At 51.2% G+C, this 20417-nt stretch overlaps 1 protein-coding gene across 4 annotated transcripts in view; it reads left to right on the top strand.

The window, feature by feature from the left end:
- Positions 1-20417, top strand: part of TMEM266 (transmembrane protein 266) — a 114294-nt gene that overhangs the window by 54575 nt on the left and 39302 nt on the right. For 3 of the 4 annotated variants that reach the window (XM_059180281.1, XM_059180280.1, XM_059180279.1), the window contains 2 exons: positions 11237-11391; positions 14429-14502. In XM_059180281.1, coding sequence (XP_059036264.1) covers positions 11237-11391; positions 14429-14502 — 229 coding nt within the window. Of the gene's footprint in view, positions 1-11236; positions 11392-14428; positions 14503-20417 lie in introns of those variants that run through there. The other variant, XM_059180282.1, reaches the window with a different exon arrangement.

Genomic DNA, 20417 nt, shown 5'->3' on the forward strand with positions numbered 1-20417 from the left:
TCAGACTTTGATTAGCCCATGTAATATGGAGCACAGAGTCAGGCAGCATCTGGGTTGGTCCAGAGGCTAAACAGCATCAGTAAGGACCACAGTCCTTCCATGTCTCTGTTCTGCTGCCAGCAGTACTGGCTTCAACCTCACACTAAGGCTTCCTTCAGTTTGTGAGAGAGCTGCCTACATTCCTCATTCATGTCTGGTAAGAGAGAATGACTGCGCACTATGCTGTCTTAAGAGGAACAGAGAACTTTCCCAGAAACATTTACCTGCTCTCTCTTCATGTCTCATTGGCTAGAATTGGGTCACAAGGGATATGGGACCCATCACTTGAACGCTATCATTTGCCAAAACACATTGCTGTTACCGATGGGGCAGGAGTGGAATGAATATTGGAGAATCACCTACAACGTACTACAGTCTTCAAGAGCACCAAGTCTCCATTCATAGCCTTTGATCTAGAATTAAATCTTTTCTTCAGCTTTTCTTGTCATCATTTGGGAAAGGTCTAGGACCATTGTCTGCCTTCTTAAAACTGTTTCTTCTGTAACTTTGTCAACTTGATTCTCTGCAGTTTCACTTGTGTTTGTCATCCCGGTTGACAATGCTTTGTTTCCTTGTAACCAAATCCCTTCTGCCTAGTTCTTGTTCTTTGCCATTGGACATCCCCCCATTCAGGGTGGGGAAGTGAGGCACAGAGCTCTTCTCAGTGAACCAACTGTCCGCTTTTAGATGCGGGAAACTAGGTTTGCAGGAGGCTAACTCATGGCACAGAGTGGAAGTTCTACCTTCTCCTAACCAGCTACATGGCATTGGAGGCCTGGTTGGATTGCAGAGTCTGGGCTAGACAAGAGGCCACAAAAGGAAATTCAGAGAAGCCCAGGGTCTCCACCCCAGAGAGATGATGGTGATCGAATGTGTCGAGGAAGGCAGTATAAGACAAGAGTCATTCACCTCCCCTTTTACAGAGGAGACTCTGTGGCCACAGAAAGAAACAGTGCTCCCCATATTTTTGGCGGAAAGAGGGCACAGAGAGGGTCATGAGATGTGGTGGGATAGTCTTTGTCAAAAATCTAAAAATAAAGGAAGAAATGAAAGATATTCAGCCCCTTGTAATTATTTCTATTTTAGTGTTCTAAAAGGTTGAACCTGAGAGTTCAAGGCTAGACCCCCAGAAAACAGAAGCTTGGAGGAGGATGGGTAGACAGGAAGGATGTTATTAAAGATGATGCCAATGTCACATTTCTGTTAGAACTTCACAGTCACAGGAAGAAGGCATAACAGGAGCACAGGAATGGCTTTTTAGATGTCAGGCTGGGAGGAAAAAAAAAAAAAAAAAAGAAGAAGAAGAAGTTAGGTCCAATATAGCAACATCTTTAAATAAGGACTAAACTAATTTTAGATATACCAGCAAACAAAGGCTGGAGGCAAAGAAGGTGGAAGGGGAGGAACGTACTAAACCAAAGCCCCAAATACTGTCCTTTCTCCCTACACCGTCTAGCTCAAGGACTGTCTCCTCCAAGAAGACTTCTGTGCCCCCACCCCGCCCATGGCAGGGCCTCACTTCTGTATACCCCTAGCCCTTTGTCTCCCTTTGTCTCAGCAGGCATGACACTGGGCTCTACTGGCCTGCTCACCAGTCTGCTTCCAGTACTGGACCATGTGCTCCCCTCAGGGCAAGGATCAGATCCTTTGAGCCTGAAACAGAGAGGGTGTTGATGGAAAGAAGGAATGATTTGGATGAATGAGTGAATGAGTGGATGGATAGGACTGTGTTAAGGATGAACAGAAGGGGAAGCCAGCTCTGTTTGGGGAAAATTGGGGCTGGTTCCCAGACTTTGGTGGGGTCAAGGATGAGCCACAGGGAGGGAACAGGTTTCTAATGCCCCAGAATGCAAGGCTGTGGTCCGTGGCTGGCCCACCTCTGAGCATCCCTGCTAATTTCACATCCCTCCACAAAGTCATCCCAGAAAAACTAAATCAGATTTACCTCAAAACATACCAACTTCAACACATGAAAAAATGTTCATCATCACTAGCCATCAGGGAGATTCAAATTAAAACCACATTGAGATACCACCTTACACCAGTTAGAATGGCCAAAATTAACAAGACAGGCAACAACATGTGTTGGAGAGGATGTGGAAAAAGGGGAGCCCTCCTACACTGTTGGTGGGAATGCAAGTTGGTGCAGCCACTTTGGAGAACAGTGTGGAGATTCCCCAAGAAATATAAAATAGAGCTTCCCTATGACCCTGTAATTGCACTCCTGGGTATTTACCCCAAAAATACAGATGTAGTGAAAAGAAGGGCCATCTGTACCCCAATGTTTATAGCAGCAATGGCCACAGTCGCCAAACTGTGGAAAGAACCAAGATGCCCTTCAATGGACGAATGGATAAGGAAGATGTGGTCCATATACACTATGGAGTATTATGCCTCCATCAGAAAGGATGAATACCCAACTTTTGTAGCAACATGGACGGGACTGGAAGAGATTATGCTGAGTGAAATAAGTCAAGCAGAGAGAGTCAATTATCATATGGTTTCACTTATTTGTGGAGCATAACAAATATCATGGAGGACATGGGGAGATGGAGAGGAGAAGGGAGTTGGGGGGAATTGGAAGGGGAGGTGAACCATGAGAGACTATGGACTCTGAAAAACAATCTGAGGGTTTTAAAGGGGCGGGGGGGTGGGAGGTTGGGGTACCAGGTGGTGGGTATTAGAGAGGGCACGGATTGCATAGAGCACTGGGTGTGGTGCAAAAACAGTTACACTGTTAGGCTGAAAAAAAATTAATTAAAAAAACTAAATATAAAGCAAAAAAAAAAAAAAATCCCCCCAAAAAACAACTTCACCTAGAAGAAGGAAAAGCCTGGTACACCAGGGTGGCTCAGTTGGTTTTGCCTTCGGCTCAGGTCATGATCACAGAGTCCTGGGATTGAATCCTGCATCTCCTTCTCCCTTTGTCCTTTCCCCCAAGTTGTGCGCTCGCTCTCTCTCTCTCAAATAAATAAATAAAATATTTTTTTAAAAAGAAGAGGGAGGGAAAGCCTTTTGGGGTTCAGGGTTAAAAGACAAGTGCATCCCAGCCATGCCCTTGCAAGTGCAGCCTAAAAGCTCTATATCTTCACTTGGCAGGCAACATCTTTTGCATTTTCCCCCCAAGGAGAAAAGGTTCAGAAGGAGCTTCATTAATCCATCTTCTTGATGTCAGCAAGATTTGTCTATAATAAAATGCCCCTCTTTCCTCGGCCGTACCAACTCGGCCCCAAGCAGTCCCAGTGACTCTGTATTTTCAGAGGCTAAGATTTGCCGGGGGCTTCTTGATGCCCCAAACGGGCAATATAGGTTTAATTAAGATTAAAGAAATTTCCTGGTAAACACAGGTTATCTTCTTCTCTGTAGTCCAAAAATCTCAAAGATTTTTCTTCGATTAAGAGGACGATAAATTCACGGATTGATTCTTTCTCTGCAATATAAATCACCTGTCCACTCTGACGCGCAGGTGCAGGGTGTACGACCACAGACTAGCACTAGGTGGCGGCAGAGAACCTCTGACCGCCTTCGCCGGGTGCGTGAGTGTTGCCTGGAATGGCGGAGGAAAATGTAACCCCACGGACAAGTCCCCCGCTCTAAGTGGGCTGAATTTTTGGTGTTTGGGGGTCCTCGGTCACCTTTGGAGGCACCTGGAACCCACACTTTTCCCAATAGAAAGAGTGTGGCTGCCTCAGGATTTGCCAGAACACAACTCAGAACCAGAGAGATGGACAAAGAAGTGGAAAACAGTAGGTTAAGAAGCTGGCCTAAGTCATGTGTCCCTGCTGCAAAACTTGGCAAGGGAGATTTTCAGACTTGTGGCCAGTTCTGCAAACTGAGGACTCCTGAGGTGGGAGGGAGCCTTAGAGCCACTGTCCAGCAGCACCCCCTCCCTTACAAATCAGGTGTGGCCCTTCAGACCTGCATAGACAATGCCCTGGGTACCCCCCACCCCAAGTAGGAGCAGCCAGTCTGTGGTGTGTGTCTGCCTTTGTGTCCCCAGAGAGGGGTTTTGTGCCTCACCAAGGTGGGTGACAGCTCCTAGCTCCCAGACCCTAGCTGGTACCGCCACACTCTGCTGTCTTTCCCAGAGTAGGCATTTCCCAGGATGCAAGAAACCTGAAATTCTGGGACAAGCAAATGTCAGACTTCCTGACCCCCACTGCACACAGCCTTCCTCCTGCTCTCTTCCCCAAGGCAGTGAGGCTAACCTTTAGCTCTGAAGCTGCCAGTATGGAAACCAATTTCTTTAGTTCCCCAAATGGCTGGGGGAGTCATCTCTCACCTCCAACCTGGAGTTCCTGTTACATGATGTAGATTTATGTGCTCATCTTTCTGGGTCTGAGAGCACTGCAGTGGCTTGCCTCCTGGAATTGGATGCAGGAACAAAGAAGATGCCTGACAACGCTTTTCCTGTTGTTCTGGTTCTCCCTGGGAGAGAAAGAAGCCCCAGTGACCCTTTCAGATATTTAGCAAAAGTGTGTCCCTGTGGGCATTGGGTTGATGGTTCTCCCGAGTGGATATTAGCCTCTTTGGAGAAGTCTGTGCATGTGAGCTCATTTCCCTCTCCTGCTTTTTTATTCCTCCCTTTATTTTGCTTTTCGGAGTGGCCTAAGGCCAGGGCCCAGTCAGAATTCCTTTACAAATCTTCAGTCTCCGTGAGGATGAAGACCCTGCCCACTGTCTTATGCTCACCACATAATGCAGTGCCTGGCACTTAGGGGGCACATAATAATTCTGCCTGGAATGGAATGAACATTGAGACTTCCCTTGCTTAGATAATTAATCCCTTTTCTAACGCCCACATACCTAAATCATCATCACAGTAGATGTGCATAGTAGGCATGAACTAAGCACTATGTTATGTGCTTTACATATGCTATTTTCAATATTTTAGCACAACAACCCTGCAAAGGTAAATAATACCCCTCTTTTGGAGATGAGGAAATTAAGACTCAAAGATTACACTCAGAGTTCAGTCTGTTGCAGGAGTGTGACTTGGAGACTCCAGTCACCACCCAAACCTAACTGATGGAAAAGTCTGGCTTTCCCCACCATCCATTAACAGAGAAAAAAATGGAAGGAATTGTCTTCTAAAACAACTAGATGAGTTAACATTTGTAAAGTGCCCAGAAAAATCCTGTTTCATAGTAAATGCTGTATTGTATTGTTAAGTCAATAAAAAATAAAGCCTAGGTCAACGCCAGAAGTTGGATTAAAGTTCGCCTCATAGCTCTCTCTGACAGTGTTTTAATCACCAGGAACAAGTGCAGTAAAGTCAGGTGGGGCCCTGGGCTGTTGTGTTGACCCTTGACACCACAGGGGCGGCAGGATCCAAGCCACAGGTATTAGGCATCACAGAACTGGAGCCCTCTGGGGCTAGAAGGGGTCTCAGACTGCCCAGTCCTGGAGTTTGAACCTGGAGCTCACATGTCCTTCGACAGTCCCTCAGTGAGACTCAAAAGGTCCATTACCCCTTAGAATGTGATGCCCAGTGTTGTGGTTTTCTGCATTTTTCAGGCACAGGGCCACAGTTTTCATCCCATTAGAGAGCTCTGCGACCCAGCAGGGTTTTGAGGCTCTGGTCTAGCAGTGCCTTCTGAGGTCCGCGTTAGCGGCAGGGAGGAAATCCTAGTCCTTGGGACTTCATTCCACTCTTGCTACCAAACAGGCTTCTGACTCCCTCCACCCCTCTCCCAGTTACTTTTCTAGGGCACTTGATGGATGAAAAATCACCAAGTAGGACTGGCAGGTCCATCTGGTCTGGCTGCCTGCAGGGAAATGAGCTTTTCTGTCGTCTGCTGCCTCCTCCCAGGACACCGTGACTCTCCACTGCCTGGGAGCACCTTTTCCCACCACTTGAAGGGCCCCCCATTACCCACACTCTCGCCCCACCCCCTTCCCCTATCATGCACATTCCCAGCCACGCCAGCATGGCAGGCAGGCACGGTGGCCCGACTGGTCAGTGGATTGTGGGGGCGGGAGAGGCCACAGGAGCAAACAGCCTCCTCTTCTGGCACTGCAGCTTCTGCCTTGCCTGTCATAAAGGGGCTGTGTGAGTTCCAGCGTTGGGAATGCGGCCTGATGGTGCAGTGACCTGGAACTGCTTGCTTCCGAGCCACTTCCGTGGCCTTACCTCACATGGAAGATAGGACGGAAATTTGCCAAAGTTCGTCCTAACTTTCTAGAAGTTATTCTTTCAAATATTTATCAAAACACCTCAGAATATAAAGCAGAAGTAAAGGTACCCAGCATCCCCGCTCCCACCCCAGGATTTCTCGGAGGCCTCAGGAACTAGTAGAACCTCACAGTAGAACACCTGCCTACCTGCCAGGAGATGCCATCTGGCTGCCGATATTTACAGACTTTGGCAGCCCAAGCCTGCCTCTTGGAGCTGGCCCCTTGCTGTCGCTGCAGTAAGCCCTGAAATTGAGAGACGCCTGCCCTCTGGTGGCAATTGCAGGGATAACACCACCCTGAGGCCCAGCTCCAGGGCCCTGATTGGGCTGGATGCTGAAAGAAGTATCTTCTCTAATTAACAAGTCAATGCTGATTTCCCTTCTGGCCCATTAAGCTCCTTGACTCATTATTTAACCACTCGGGGATATTTTGAAACTGGACAGATTCTATTTTTTCTGTTAAAACACAGTCTCTTAGGAATGTCTGAGTCATTTGAATTTCACAGGAATTTTATTAGCAGTTTGGGATTTCCAAACAGCCCCTCAGCCAGAAAGTACAGCTTCAGCCCAACCTCTGTCCTCGAGCCTTGGGGTCCAGGGTCCTGCTCTTCAAGGAGCTAGAAGCCAAGAGCCTATTTGGATTCTGACTTCAGCCTCGTATCTCTGGCTAAGGAGGCCCTCAACACCTCCACAAAGGTACACACTCAGTCTCGGTGAGTGTCCCTGAGCCGGGGTTGGGGGGGGGGGGGGTGTCACAGGCTGAGCTGGCACCCACTTGCATTCACTGGCTTGTAGCTCTTGCTCCCAGACTCCCTTTGTCATGCTCCATCTGTCCTCCGAAATACCTCACCTCTCCCAAAGCAGTTCCCCCCATCGCCATCACACTGAAATGCGAACTCTTACTCAGTGGGCACGGAGCAGGCCCATGATTCTGCATTTCCAACCAGGTCCCAGATGTGCTGATGCTGCTGGTCCGTGGAGACCACTCGGCTTCAAGGACCTCCAACATTGGTTCTTAATCTCGGCCATGCACTGGAATCACCCAAGAAGATCAAAAAATACTGAGGCCTGGGTCCTACCCTAGAGGTTGTGGTAGAAATGGTCTGGTGTGTGACCTGGGTCCTGGAACTTTTGAAAGCTCTCTGGGTGGTCCTAGGATGCAGCCAGCTTGGAGAACCACTAACCGCAGTGCAGACTGCAGATTTCCAGGCCCAGCTCCTCGTCAGTTGCTCTGTCCCTCCACCTGCTTCAGTTCAGTCCACCCCCGTGTGTGTTGCTGTGGGGTCTTGGGGTCCACATCTACCGTGATGCAAATAGAACTGCTTGACCTTGTGCAGAATGGGGGCTGCCTGAGGTTCCTCCGTGGTGGGCCTGGTTGAGTGCTGGTAGTTGAAAGCAAAGTTGGGGCAGGCATGAGGGACAGTCGGGTTGGCGCAGATGGAAGAGCAGGACCAGCGCAGTGGTCACAGGCTCCATTCTGATGCTGCCTTGGGGTTCTCTGGGAACTGTGCCTGTTATGCCCTGGGCCATAGGAATGCCTGCAGCGTCTGCCCTTGGTGGGCTTTGGCAAACTGCACTCAGCAATGAAGGGGAAAGCCCTGTCTTCTCCCAGCCCAGCTCCTGGCTACTGTTCCTCTCCTGTTTATTCTGTTGGAAGCTCTTCAGGCCTGAGCAGAGTTTTGCCATCAATAGTTGCTTTGTAGTGTACATCCTACCACACCCCAGATGGGCCAGGCCGCACTCCCTCCAGCTCTTTCTCAAATGTCAGTTTCTCAGAGCGGTCTTCCCTGACTGCCTTATTTAAAAGATCACCCTCGGTGCCCATCCCCGCCTCCAGTACCTCCCAACTGTAGTACCCACCACATAATCTGCAAATGTGTTGTGTTTACTGTTGGACTCCCTCCTCCACTGAGATGTAAACTGCACAGTACCTCCCTAGCACCCGGCGGGTACCTGGCATTCCTTTGACTTCCCTGCCTGGTTTCCGAATCCTGCTGGGTGCCTGGTTCCCTGCCTGGCTGCTCCCCGAGGCCGAGGAGCGCTGTGGCATCAGGGCAAGGCTATTGCCCACTGTGGGCGGACTCCAGACACCTGCTGTTTACTGGGCCACGAGTCCCCAGTCTCAGCCACCCCGGTTTGCTCCTACAGCTTCCCAATAACCAGCCCCTGGCCGGTTAGGAAGTTTTTCTAACCCAAACAAGAAAATGAAAATCAGCATTTCAGCATTTCAAGCACCAACGTAAAATGACTTTTCCCTCCCATGGAAGCAGGTCAGTTGAGACTGGAGTCTGCTCTTTGTAGAGAAACAAATGTTTTGTTTCATCCTCTTCTTTCTTTCTTTCTTTCTTTCTTTTTTTTTTTTTTAATTTATTTGAGAAAGAGTGAGAGCTAGAGAGAGAACGCACACAGAAGGAGATGGAGAGAGAGAAGCAGGCTTCCCTCTGAGCAGGGAGCCCGATGCAGGGCTCAATCCCAGAACCCTAGGCTCCTGACCTGAGCCGGAAGCAGACACTTAACTGACTGAGCCCCCCACTGGCGCCCACTCATCCTCACCTTTCTTTGGGACCTTGTTGTTGTGGTAGAGGGAGCAGACTCTGAGAGGCACATCCATTCACCTGGGGTGTACAAGGCACAGAAACCAACAAATGCCCTGGGTCCTTGCACTGACCACGCGGACAGTCTTCTGCCAGTTGCTCAGGGTGACACGGCCCAGCCAGATGGCCTTCGCAGCTACCCCTTTTAGTTATAACTATAGGACATGCTTGCCTCCCATTTCAGATGACAATAAAACGACATCAGTTTGGGGGGCCACCCATAATTGGACTGGGTTTCCGAGAGGATGTGGAAGTAGAGCAGAGTCTCTTTGGGAGCTGGCAAGCAAGGTGCTTGTGGAGATGAGTGAGCTGGGAGGAGCTGACAGCGGGGCAGGAGGGAAAGTGCTGAGGCAGCTGCAGGCTGGCATGAGAGAGGTGTGAAAGGGGAAAGGATTAAAATAGGGCCCCTGGGCTGTTGGGGGCAGGAATATCACACTGTGGGAAAAGGAGAAGGCAGGGTAGGTGAGCGGTGCAGACAGGTGAGGAGCAATCAGCTGAGTAATTAAGGCCAAGGAGATCTTACAATTCAATTCATATCCAAAAGCAGCAGCTGCTGGTAGCAACAGTGGGCGGCAGCCTCTAGGCCTCTCTGAGCCTCTTGAGTTGTGAGGTAGAGGCTTCAGCAGCCTCGTCCTCCTTTGGGGGCCTTTCCTTCCCTGGCTCTGGCTTCTCACCTGCAACTCCAGGTTCCCCTGCGTGCCTCTGAGCAGGGAGCCCGATGCAGGACCAAACCATAGCCACCCTCACCAGACCCCCTCCACACCCCTCTGCTCTGAACACAGGACACCCAGTTTCAGTTGAATTTCAGACAAACAATGAATAATTTTTTAGTATAACTCTATCCTTTGTGGTGTTTGGGATGTACTTATACTAGAAAATTGTTCCTTGTTTATCTGAGATTTAACTGGATGTTCTGTGTTTTCTCTGGCAACCCTCCTGAGCTCTGTGTGATGTCGGTTTGGGGTCTTTGTACCACCTTCCAACAGCTGGGGGCTCCTCCAAGCTTTCCCCAGATGGTTCATGAGAAAGAAACTCCACCTCAAAGCACTCACAGTATTCCTTTGCAGAGAAGGGAGCATCTCAGAATGCCCTCTTCCAGTGACATCCTTGGGATCCCAGGGAAGGGGTGGGGGGGAATGCGGGTGCTGACCACCCCCCTCAGCAGTTGCTCCCTCTGGTTGAAGAGGAGGGAGGTAGCCAAGTGTTTGGGTCATCAAATAACATCAACATTCTCATCAACCCATTTCAGCAACATGGTACTTCATAGGTCAGATACATTCCCTCATTTAACTTTCAATAACCCTAGGAGTTAAGGAGTTTTATGAATGGGAGACTGAGGCCCAGAATGCAGAGATACCTTCACACATAGTCCTTGATGTCCAAAGGTGGAGCCAAAAGTGAGGGCTTTCCCTGCCAAGTGCTGTCTCTGCTCCTTCAGGATGCCTAATTCTTCCTCACCAAGGCATTGAGGCTTGGCTTCAGCACTCCCACCCCCCTAGAGGCATCCCTCTTTCCCAGGATCTTGTGTTCTGGAAGGGAGTACATCAAATGCCCTGAGAGACCTACCCAGCTCTGAGGTTCCACCCCTTCTTCCCACCTTCAGTCCTACTCAGGAAAAATTTTGCCCTTGGTGGCTTCATCTCCACCTGTTGGGGTTCCCCAAAAGATTGTCCATGAAGCACTAGTCCCACCAGATACTCGGTGACCAGACATTGTTATGATCCAGCGAGTTTGGAAAGCATGGCTACTGTGATCCCTTTTGAGCATGGTGATGCATAATAACATATTCAAGCCACTGAAATGTCCAACCTAGAAAAATGTCCATTTGAATTTGACCCAAATTTTCCAAAACATGTCCAACCATAGAAATTATCAAGTGACAACCATTCACATTCTGTGGAACTGGGATTCCATACAACCCACTTTGAGAAACAGAGATTTAGTTCAAATCTTTGCATAGATAAAAAGCTCTGGAAATTCATTCATTAGTTTATTGAGCATTTATTAGAGGTGAGCTGAGGGCTTCCTAACTTTAGAGCCTATGCTAGATTCCGAGAGCAAACAAGTTGTACGATAATAACAGCTCATTTTCATGCAGTTCTTACACCCAGCCAGGCTCTTTGCTGACCTTCATGATCTCCTCCAGTGATTACAAGGAACCTATGCCATGTGGGTTTCACACCCATTGCAGAGTCCGAAGCACGAGCTGCTGCTGCTGAGCTGCCCAGGTCAGCCTCCGTACCTAGCTCCATCTCCTCCTGAGATGGTTTTCCTCTTCGTGATTCTACCCAGTGGCCTCTCAAATAAGGTTGCATTTTGCTGAGAGATGCAGAGCTGGGGAGGAATGACGAGGGTGGGTCTGAGAGCAGAGCTATGGCCGGGATCTCACCCTCTGTCCCCCCTCCTGTCCCGCTTTTTTCCCCACAGGTCTACCTGGCTGAAGCCGTGCTGTGGGAAGAGAGCAGCCGTGTGGCAGGTATTTTTGCTCAGTGCGAGTCTCAACAGTTTCCTGGTAGCCTGTGTAATATTGGTGGTGATTCTCCTGACTCTGGAACTTCTAATAGATATAAAGCTTCTCCAGTGTGAGTAGCAAGAGAGATACATATGCAAATACATATGATGTCAATATTCAATGTGCATCCATCAGGGGTCCCCAACCAGCAGTGCAATCGACCCCCCAGCCCCATGCCACTGTCGTGCCCCTGGCCCCATGGCTCATGGGGATTGCCACCCAGGGAGGAAATCTGGCAGTTCCTCTCCCCATCACCTCCAGTATCTGTTTACTCTTTCTCCCCAGTGTGGCCTCTCCAGCTCCCCCTGCCCTTCACAATCAGAAACTGATGAGATCTAAAACGTTGGGGACCCCTGTGTGCACTGTTTTGTTTTGTTTTGTTTTGTTTTTTAATTTTTCCCATTTGGAATTTTCCAGGTTGGATTTTTCTGTAGCTTACAGAGAGTTCTCACATGTGGAGGCGATCGCCTTGTAGTCACTGAAAGGAACAGCAACCACAGTGATGATAGGATTGCTTGTATTGTTATCCAGCCATCAGTTGGCAGAGTTACTTACGGCTGTGAGCATCCTGAAAGCCCTTCTCCATACCTGTGACCCTAGCAGGAACCATGGGAGGTGGCTGTGACTGATTTTATCTCATCTTATAGGCAAGGGAATTAACATTTGGAGAAGTTAGAGACTTCCCCTAGGTAAAGGACTTCAGGCCACCAGGCCATTCAATGGCCCAGCCAGTTTCCTTCCCACCATAGTTCTCTTGGTATTCATCCTACTCTTGTGTTTAAGGGAGCCTGATGCACATGGTCATCGATGGCTTGTCTGCTCCCTCTTCTGTCCTTCTGGATGTGCCGAGGTAACGTGACTGCTGGGGGGGGGACACCTCCTGTCCCCGACCCTTGCAGACCCCTATTTAGTACTCCAGTGGGGAGAGCCAGGCATCTTCACTCTTGGCTTTGGATGAGTGAGTAGTTTCTGGTAGAACTCTCGGATCGCCCCCCCGCCGCCGCACACACACATTTCTCTGATTCAGGAAGCAGATTATTCAAGTGCAAATAAAAAAGAGATGAAATTATTGGCCCCCAAGATTCTGCCATTGGCAAAATCTAAGACAATAGACCTAGCCACCCCCAAACCCATTAAGTTGTCTTCGACTTATTTTCTCAAATGTCCCCAATTCTTTTACTGGAGCCTCTGTTTTTAGGATCCATCAGAGCTCCTTCCGTGCCCCATCAGCCTTCCCTACTCCCTAAGAGAGGATGACAGGGAGTACAGAATTGCTTTTGTCTGATAAGCCTCCTTGGGTTTTGTGCAGCTGGTGGCCCCTTGGTTCCAATCAAAGTATCTTCCAGCATAAAGTGACCAGCACTGGTTTTAAACTCAACCTGTCTTCAATTAAACCATGTTGTATACTTTCCCTCCCACTCATCCATATGTCTGCTTTTTATGAGGTCTTGGCCATAACAGAGTCTTTCTTTCCCTGTCGTAGGTTATACTTGGGGCCCTCGGCTGCTCAGGTTGTGACATGGCATTGAGTAGAACTGAGAACCTGGCCAACACTGGAATTTTGCTTAAAATTAAGTATCCAGGAGATTGATTTTGGTGGGAGATCCAATAGCAGCTCATAAAAGGCATCTTAAATTCCATAAAATGCACAATCAGAGATTTATTGCTCTTCTAAAGCAAACCGTAAAAAAAGGCACAGGAATTCATTTGAGAAATAATGGGGAGAGATTTTATGTTTTCAGAATCATCTGGAGGTCTTTTCAGAGTCACACAGGCCTCAGACTCTCCCTTCCCACTAGTCCTCATGTGGCCTGGGATGGAAAGAATCCACAGTGCATCCAGGCCTCATACTCTAAGGGTCACATTGGCCCAATACCAGGGTACCCCGAGGTCTCCCACCTGGAACCTGGTATTGCAGCCTTGCTGTATATGCTCTGGGGACATGCTCCAGGGCTGGGGTTCTGCCCGCCCGCAGGGCTCACTGATCTCAGCACTTTGGGGGAGACTGTGGGTTCTTCTCTTTCAAGCCAGCTTCCCCACTGAGGCCCTGGATATTTTCCTTTAGCCCTTCAGGCTACACGCTAAGCAGGCCTGGCCCAACCCCAGAAGAGAAACGGCAAGGCGCATTTTCCGCAACATTCCTGCACCCTGTTTGGGCCCTGCCCACTGCCCTGCATTGTCTCTTTCAGGCCTGCCTTCTAAGAAGCATCCCCACCCATCTATTCTCCATCAGAGCCCACCTGACCCTCATCTCATCCTGGGCCCCAGCACCCTGCTTTTGACCTCACTACTTGATGAACTATGCCCTTCTTAGGCTTGGAAGCTGGTCTTGGCTCCTGTATTTTAAGAGGGTCTTTCAGAGCAAGCGCCTTCACTCCAAGGATTCTCTAGTGAAAGGTGCGGTGGGAGCTTTCGGGGGCTGACAGCTCTCTCCACTTGCACTCTGGAGTCTGGAGGGCAAATGGAGCCACCTGGAAGGATAGCAGAGCCCGAATGCTTGTCCATCCATGCTCAGGAGGTGAAGGCCCCTGTACAGGGTTTGCGTCCACCCTCATCCCCCAGACACTCTGGCTAACTGGCCTCGCTACACTCAGAGTTTTCACAGTGAAAAGCCAAAGGAAGCTTGCCTTGAGTCCCACTGACAGTTTTAGGACAAAACTGAGCCCACACTTTTGAAGGGGAATGGTGGTGGGAGTTTCTGAAAGCGCATCTGGACTTGACTGAAGCTGCCTTCCCAGCTCTGAAAGCCACGGAGGACTTCCTAAGCCTGGCTCTGGAGGGCCCCTTCTAGGAGGACGGCTGTAGCTCGAAGCCCACAAGGCTGATGGGACTGCGCTGGAATTCTGGGAGGCGGCCTATGGGGGAGATAGAGGAGGCCTCTCAGAAGGAAAGAACAGCACCACTGGCCAGCCGTCCTCCCCCCACCTCCACCGCAGACACCATTTTAAGCTGCCCTTGATGTTCTCTGGCCTGATTCTGTCCAGATCTCAGTGTTCCCAGGAGCAGGCCCTGGGCTCCCAGTGGTCTGCCTCCATGCTGTGAAGGCCCTCTACCAATGCACCTAACTCCTTCCACCTAACATTGGCCCATTATTGTGTTTGTTGCAGTTTCCAGCGCATTCCAGTTTGCCGGCATTATTCACTGGATCAGCCTGGTCATTCTTTCTGTATTCTTCTCAGAGGTAGGTAAAGACTTGGGTCCTGTGATCTCTTTAGGACAACTCCTGCCGTGGGGAGACCAAACTCTGTTCCCTAAATATTTACCAGTGTCCCGCCCTCTGCTGGCCCTCAAGGCTGCACAGAGGGGAAAACAGGGCAGGGAGCTGGGCTCTGGGCTAGGAGGTGTCTGTGCCACTGCTGACGCCTCCAGGGAGGCCTGAACCCCAGCTCATGACCCCCACGTGGAATCCCAGAGGACAAGCAGGTGTCCTCTGAATAAGGGGTAGGCAACAACGTGTGTGAAAGTGAGACTGAGGAGGAAGTGGCTGAGGGAGGGCAAAAGGCCATGTGTGGTGAGCAGCAGGCAGGGGGCTGGGCTGATGCCCGGGGGGCCTGCAGGTGGTGAGAACTACCCGCGGCTTGGGCACACAGTGGGCAGAGAGAATGGAGTCCCAAGCCTGGGCAGTGGACTTGAGCAGGGGATGCAGGACTGTGGGGTCTGCTAGGCCGCGTATGAGCACAGGGCCACAGGAATGGAGTGGTGGGATCGGGGATCACGGACACCCTTTACCATTGCTATAGCCAGCCAACTGAAGCCCAAGTCGGGATCTCCCTGTGTGAGGTAAGAGGGAACGAGCTCCTGGGGACTCCTGGGTCACTGGGTTTCAGTGTGCGTTAGTTGCCCAGTATGAGACTGAACCGTATGGGCAGCCAGGATAATAGCACCTTGCTCTGCCTGTCCACAGCGGGGAGTGACCCTTCTTCCGAGTAGTCCCCAGACCATCCCAGTGATACCCTGGCCTGCATTTCAGTGCCGTTGACTTCGGACTGCTATGGGCCAGGTCTCCCAGGGGGCTGGGAAGGTTGGACTTTTTATCTTGTGAGCAGTGGCAAGTCATTGAAAGATGGGAGAATTTCCTGTGGAAATCCAGCTCTTCCCAATGGAACAAAAGACTAGCCCAAGTCAAGCTGCTCACTGTCCCTGTCCGCCCATTTGCCCCACCTCCACGGCCACAAGCCCACATCAGCTCACGCAGAGGGCCCAATGGGGCCTTTCAGCAGGGTCAAAGCATGGGGAGAATGGCAGAAAGAAAAGGCAGAGAGCCTGTTGGAGAGATGCGTGCACACACACACACACACACACACACACGGCTCACGTCAACATGGATGCTGCTACCCCACAGGCTCAGGGGGCTCTGGGTCCCAGAGCACAGCAGTGCCTCGAAGGGAAGAAGGATGCTGTGCGAGAGGAACCTCATGAGTGAAGGTATGGAAGTACAGACTATTTGGAGACATGGTCAGGAAACCTAAAGAGTTAAGAGTCCCGAGATCCTCTTGTGGGCTGGCTCTGGCCCCTTGTAGTAGCCCTCAGTAGCCTTCAAAGATCAGTCCTGAATCCTGAGTCTGGGTATGCGGTGTGGTGGGGCTGGGTGGCAGGCAATCCAAGCATAGAACATTCCCTCCGCATGCCTCGGTTCCTGCAGCCCACAGAGTTGGCAGGCAAGCCCGGGCCTGAAGCTCTGGCTATGGGGGCAGATCCCAACATTGACCCTCCCGGGTAGCGTCCCCACCAGCTCGCTGAAACCATTGCCCTTGAGGTGACTCAGCAGCCCCTCCACAGTGCCTGCTTCCCAGCCTCCCTCCCTTTGGAGGGTCTTGCCCTCCCCAGCTCCCTTGCCTCCACTCCCCATGATTCCCTCCCGCAGACACACAGGCCATGGCCAGATGTCTCCTTGATGCAAACCTTGAAAAATGTGTCCTGTGCCTGTGACTGCCAACAAAAATGTTTCATCAGTTGCTGCAGTTTTCTCCTCTATCCCTCTGCTTTGGTTTTATTGACTTTGCAGAATTTATTTCCTAGCATGAATTTGGCATTCCCTTCCTGTCACTGCCAGAGACAAGATGCCTGAGACAGACAAGCCCCTGTGCAGAGGAATCTCAGCCTCAAACCGCCACCACCCACTCCCAGACACACACCCAGAGTGAGAGGAGCCAGGGCTCCCCACCAGCTTCCCACCAGTCCCTGCCCTTGGCCTTGTCAAAGACCGAAGACCAGGTCGAGTGGAGCCATAACCGGGTGGCATCAGAGGAGTAACACGGGGTAACAGAGGGCTAGCAGGGGAGTAACAGGGCACCCTGCCCAGTGGGAACTCAGGGCTGCTACACGCTGCTCTCCAGATGGAGCAGCCCAAGTCATGCACCTGGGTTTGCACATGTCACGGAGTGCCCCGAAGAACCAAGCATCAGCAAGTGCAAGAAAGCCCTCCACCCCTGTTCCCCAGTGGGTTTGGAGTTGTGGGATAGTGTTTGTGCTCCTTGGTGACTAGGGCACTTCTGGTGAGAAGGGCCAGGGAAGCCAGTGTCCCTCAGCTGTGCATTTTCAGTGGACTTTTTCAAATGGTACAGACAAAGAGAGTGGCGTGGGGTTACTTGGCCAATTCTGGCCAAAACTGGGCCCAGGCCTCTGGGCTCCTAATCTAGGCTGTCACCACTGCATCCCTCTGTGGTCCTAGTGACAAAAGGCTGTGAGGGAACCGAGACTCTGGGGGAAGGGCCAGGGCCAGGAACCAAGAAAGAAGAGATCCAACCCTTCAAAGCCTTGGACCCCTGACCCAACCCAACCAGCACACCCGCCTCGTCTTGTGTGAAATGAACATCTCTCCTTTGAAGTCTGGCCCCATTTTCCTCAGGAAATACCTAGAGACATGGCTATGGGCCGAGGGTGGGGTCATTCCAAGACTCCAAGCCTGGCAGGACTTAAAGAATGGGTGTTAATTCACAGATTCTGCAAAGGTTTGACCTACAAGGCTCCTGATGCTGTGGTAGGTGCCTTTTGACCAGTCCTGAGCAGTATGCTAGCTCTTGTCTCAATTAAGCTTTAGGGAAACCCAGAATGTGGGTGTGGCATTTGACAAGTTGGGACAGTGAGGCCTGGAGAAGAGTGGCAAGCTGCCCAGGGTCTGCAGGAATGACAGGTGGGACCAGAAGCAGGCTCTGTCCACCCCATCCTTTGCCCATCTCAGTGCTCTGAGGGCTGCTTCAAGGCAACTGGGTCACCCTGTGCTGTGCAGCCCCAGGAGACATGTCTAGACCCAAAGAAGAGAAAGTTGAGGCTGCTCTGGGCTCAGTTTGAGGACATCTGTTCAAACAGGCTGTGCTACTTGCCTGAGATGCTTCTCAATGTTGTGATAGTGGGTATCAGGCAGGCAGGCTGGGTGGGGTCCCTAAAAGGGCCCAAGGCGAAAGCAGGTGCCCCCAGAGTTTCCTGGGCCCCGATAGTGACTGTGCTTCTAGACGGCTCTGTAGCACCCAAGAACGAGCAAAACTTTTGGAGTCCAGATGGAGAATTGTACAAATGCTGTGTGCAAATCATACAACCCCACCCTTGGCTGACATCGGAACCAGCCAGCCACGTACAACCGGGGAGCCCAGCTGCTTCTCTTCCTGAAACTGTACGGGGTTGGGGCCTAGCCAGACTGGGCCACCCAGTAGCAGGGTTCTCGCACGGGCCAGGAGGTGTTGGCCCCATCCCCTAATTCTGGGCGTGGTGGGAGGGGGAGGGTAGAGAGGCCCAGCTCTTTTCCTGGAAGAGGAGAAAGCTGACCTGTGGCTGGCCCTCTAGATAGGAGCCTCAAGACAGTGGTGGAAGCAGCTGCTGCTTTGTCCTCCTCTTCCTCTTATTATTTTATTGAGATGAAATTCGCATAGCATAACTCTTTAAACTGTACCATCCGGTGGCATTTAGAGCATACCCTGTGCTAGGTCACCTCTTTTGAGTGTCAAAACATTTTCCTCCCTCTCAGAGGAGGCCTGAAGCCACGATGCAGTCACTCCCCATTCCCCCTTGACCCAGCCCCTCCAACCACTGATCCACTTTCTCTGTCCGGGAACTTAACTAGTCTGGGTATTTCACATAAACACAGTCATATGACCCATGATCTTTTCCATCAATGTAGCATTGTCAAGGTTACCCATGCTGTTGCATGGCTTAGGGAGTCATTCCTTATTATGTCTGAATAAGATTCCATTGGATGGAGAGGCCACATTTTGTTTTTCCACCTGTCAGTTGGTCAAGGCTTCTTTCGCCATCAGTTGTGGGTGCCCTCTCCTCTCCAGTGCAGCCTCTCCATCTCAAGGGAGCCTGGCCTGCTGGCTTACCTGTGCCTTTACCAAGGGAAGGCCATTGCCAACTAAGCCAAACTGACCCAGAGCTTCCGCTTTCCAAATCAGGAGCCAGCCCAAGACTCTGGACTCATGAGGGGGTCCCTTTCCCACCTGCCACTTCCTCCCAGGGGTGAGCCTTGGTCATCCCACAGATGGCAAGAAGCAGTGCTGGGCTTCACGCTCTGAGAAATGATGCATTTGCGTCCCCTCTGTGTCTGACGAGGATGCAACAAGAGGGAGCCAGTTTGGCCACGGGGATGCAGCATGTGGGGCAAGTCACGGGCGCTCTCTGGGCCTTGGCTTCCTCATCTTTGACCTGAGGGTCTTGGGATAGGCCCAAAGGGGGCGCACTTCAGGAAGAGAATCTGGCTTCCCTGTCTGCCTTTCCACGTTTCAGAGAGGTGGAGGGAAATCAGGGCCCCAAGCCTGCCTTTCCCCCAGCTGAGAGAGCCACACATCCTGTCACTTCTGATTGCACTTTTCCCTTCCATAATGTGCGCAGCAACTGCCCCACCACCTCACAGGAAAAGCCTGATAGGATTATGAAATTGTCCTAAAAAGACTGAAGAGGAGGAAATGGGTAAGAGCCCAGAGCACTGGACTTCTCAAGGGATCAGGCTTGATTCAGAAGGTGCGAGGCTGCCATCCCCAGCCTGGCCCGTGTGCCCCACCACCCCCGTGGGACCAGCACTGGAGCAAGCCTGCTGTGACTTCTTGCTGCTCTTCCACCACTGCCAAGAGCCCTTGGTCTTCGCATACCTCAGCCAGGCACCTGAGGTGCTGTGCAGAGATAAAAATCTGGTGCCACTGTGCAGGCCCAGCTTCGGGGTGTCTGTAGTTATCTGGGAAGCAGCCAAGCAAATATGAGAGCCCTGGAAAAGGGGCTGAAGTTCAAGCTCAAGGTAGTCATGGAAGCAATCTGTCTGCAGAGGTGTGAGCTTGCAGGTGGGTGAGCTGGAAGGACCTCAGGCAGCAGTCACAGAATGCATAGGGGACAGAGGCGGGAGCCAGAACCCTGTGTCTGGTTGTCCACTATGGCAGGGGAGGTGGTGAGACATCTGGGGAACCCCAGCAAGACCAGATCACAGAGGCCCCTAATGTCTTGCTCAGGGGTTGGGGTCTTGATCTAAAGCCAGTGGGGAGCCGCTGGAGGCCGCTAAGCAGGAGAGGGGTGTGATGACATTGGCTTTTTAGAGAAGTCACCCTGACATCCAGGTCGGGAGGAAGTAGGAAGACTGGAATTTGGAGACCATTTAGGAGGCATGGCTCAGCTGTTCAAGGTTAATGGTTTGAACCAGAAAGTAGGAGGGAGATGGAGAAAGGGACAAGGGGAAAGAGATTAAAGAGCTACACTGATCACAGATCATCACTGGCAGCCAGGGGTTGGAGGGGAACATGGCAGTGGAGAAGGCCAGCCAAAGAGGCAACAGTGATGGGATGTGCCAAGCGGAGCTCCTGCCAGACACATGGACTTAGGGGGCTAGTGGCTATGGGTGGGAAGTGCAGCCAAGGTAGCGATCGTCCCTGGATGGGGTTAGGGAGTAGAGAAGAAACTGGGGCCCTGGGAAGCACTGTCGGTATGGACGGAGGAAAAGAAAGCCCAGATGAACAAGCAGGTGTAGCCAAGGGAAGTGGGAGGAGAACCCAGAGCTGCTGGTACCCTGGAGACAGAAGGGGGGTTCTTGAAGAGGAGGAAAGTGCCCAGCACACTAGACACTGCCACACTGAGATAAATTGCAGGACTTTATCCATGAGAGCCGGCATCGCTAACAAG

The sequence above is a fragment of the Mustela lutreola genome, chromosome 7 (genome assembly GCF_030435805.1).
Source record: "Mustela lutreola isolate mMusLut2 chromosome 7, mMusLut2.pri, whole genome shotgun sequence".
In the NCBI taxonomy this organism is placed as follows: Eukaryota; Metazoa; Chordata; class Mammalia; order Carnivora; family Mustelidae; genus Mustela; species Mustela lutreola.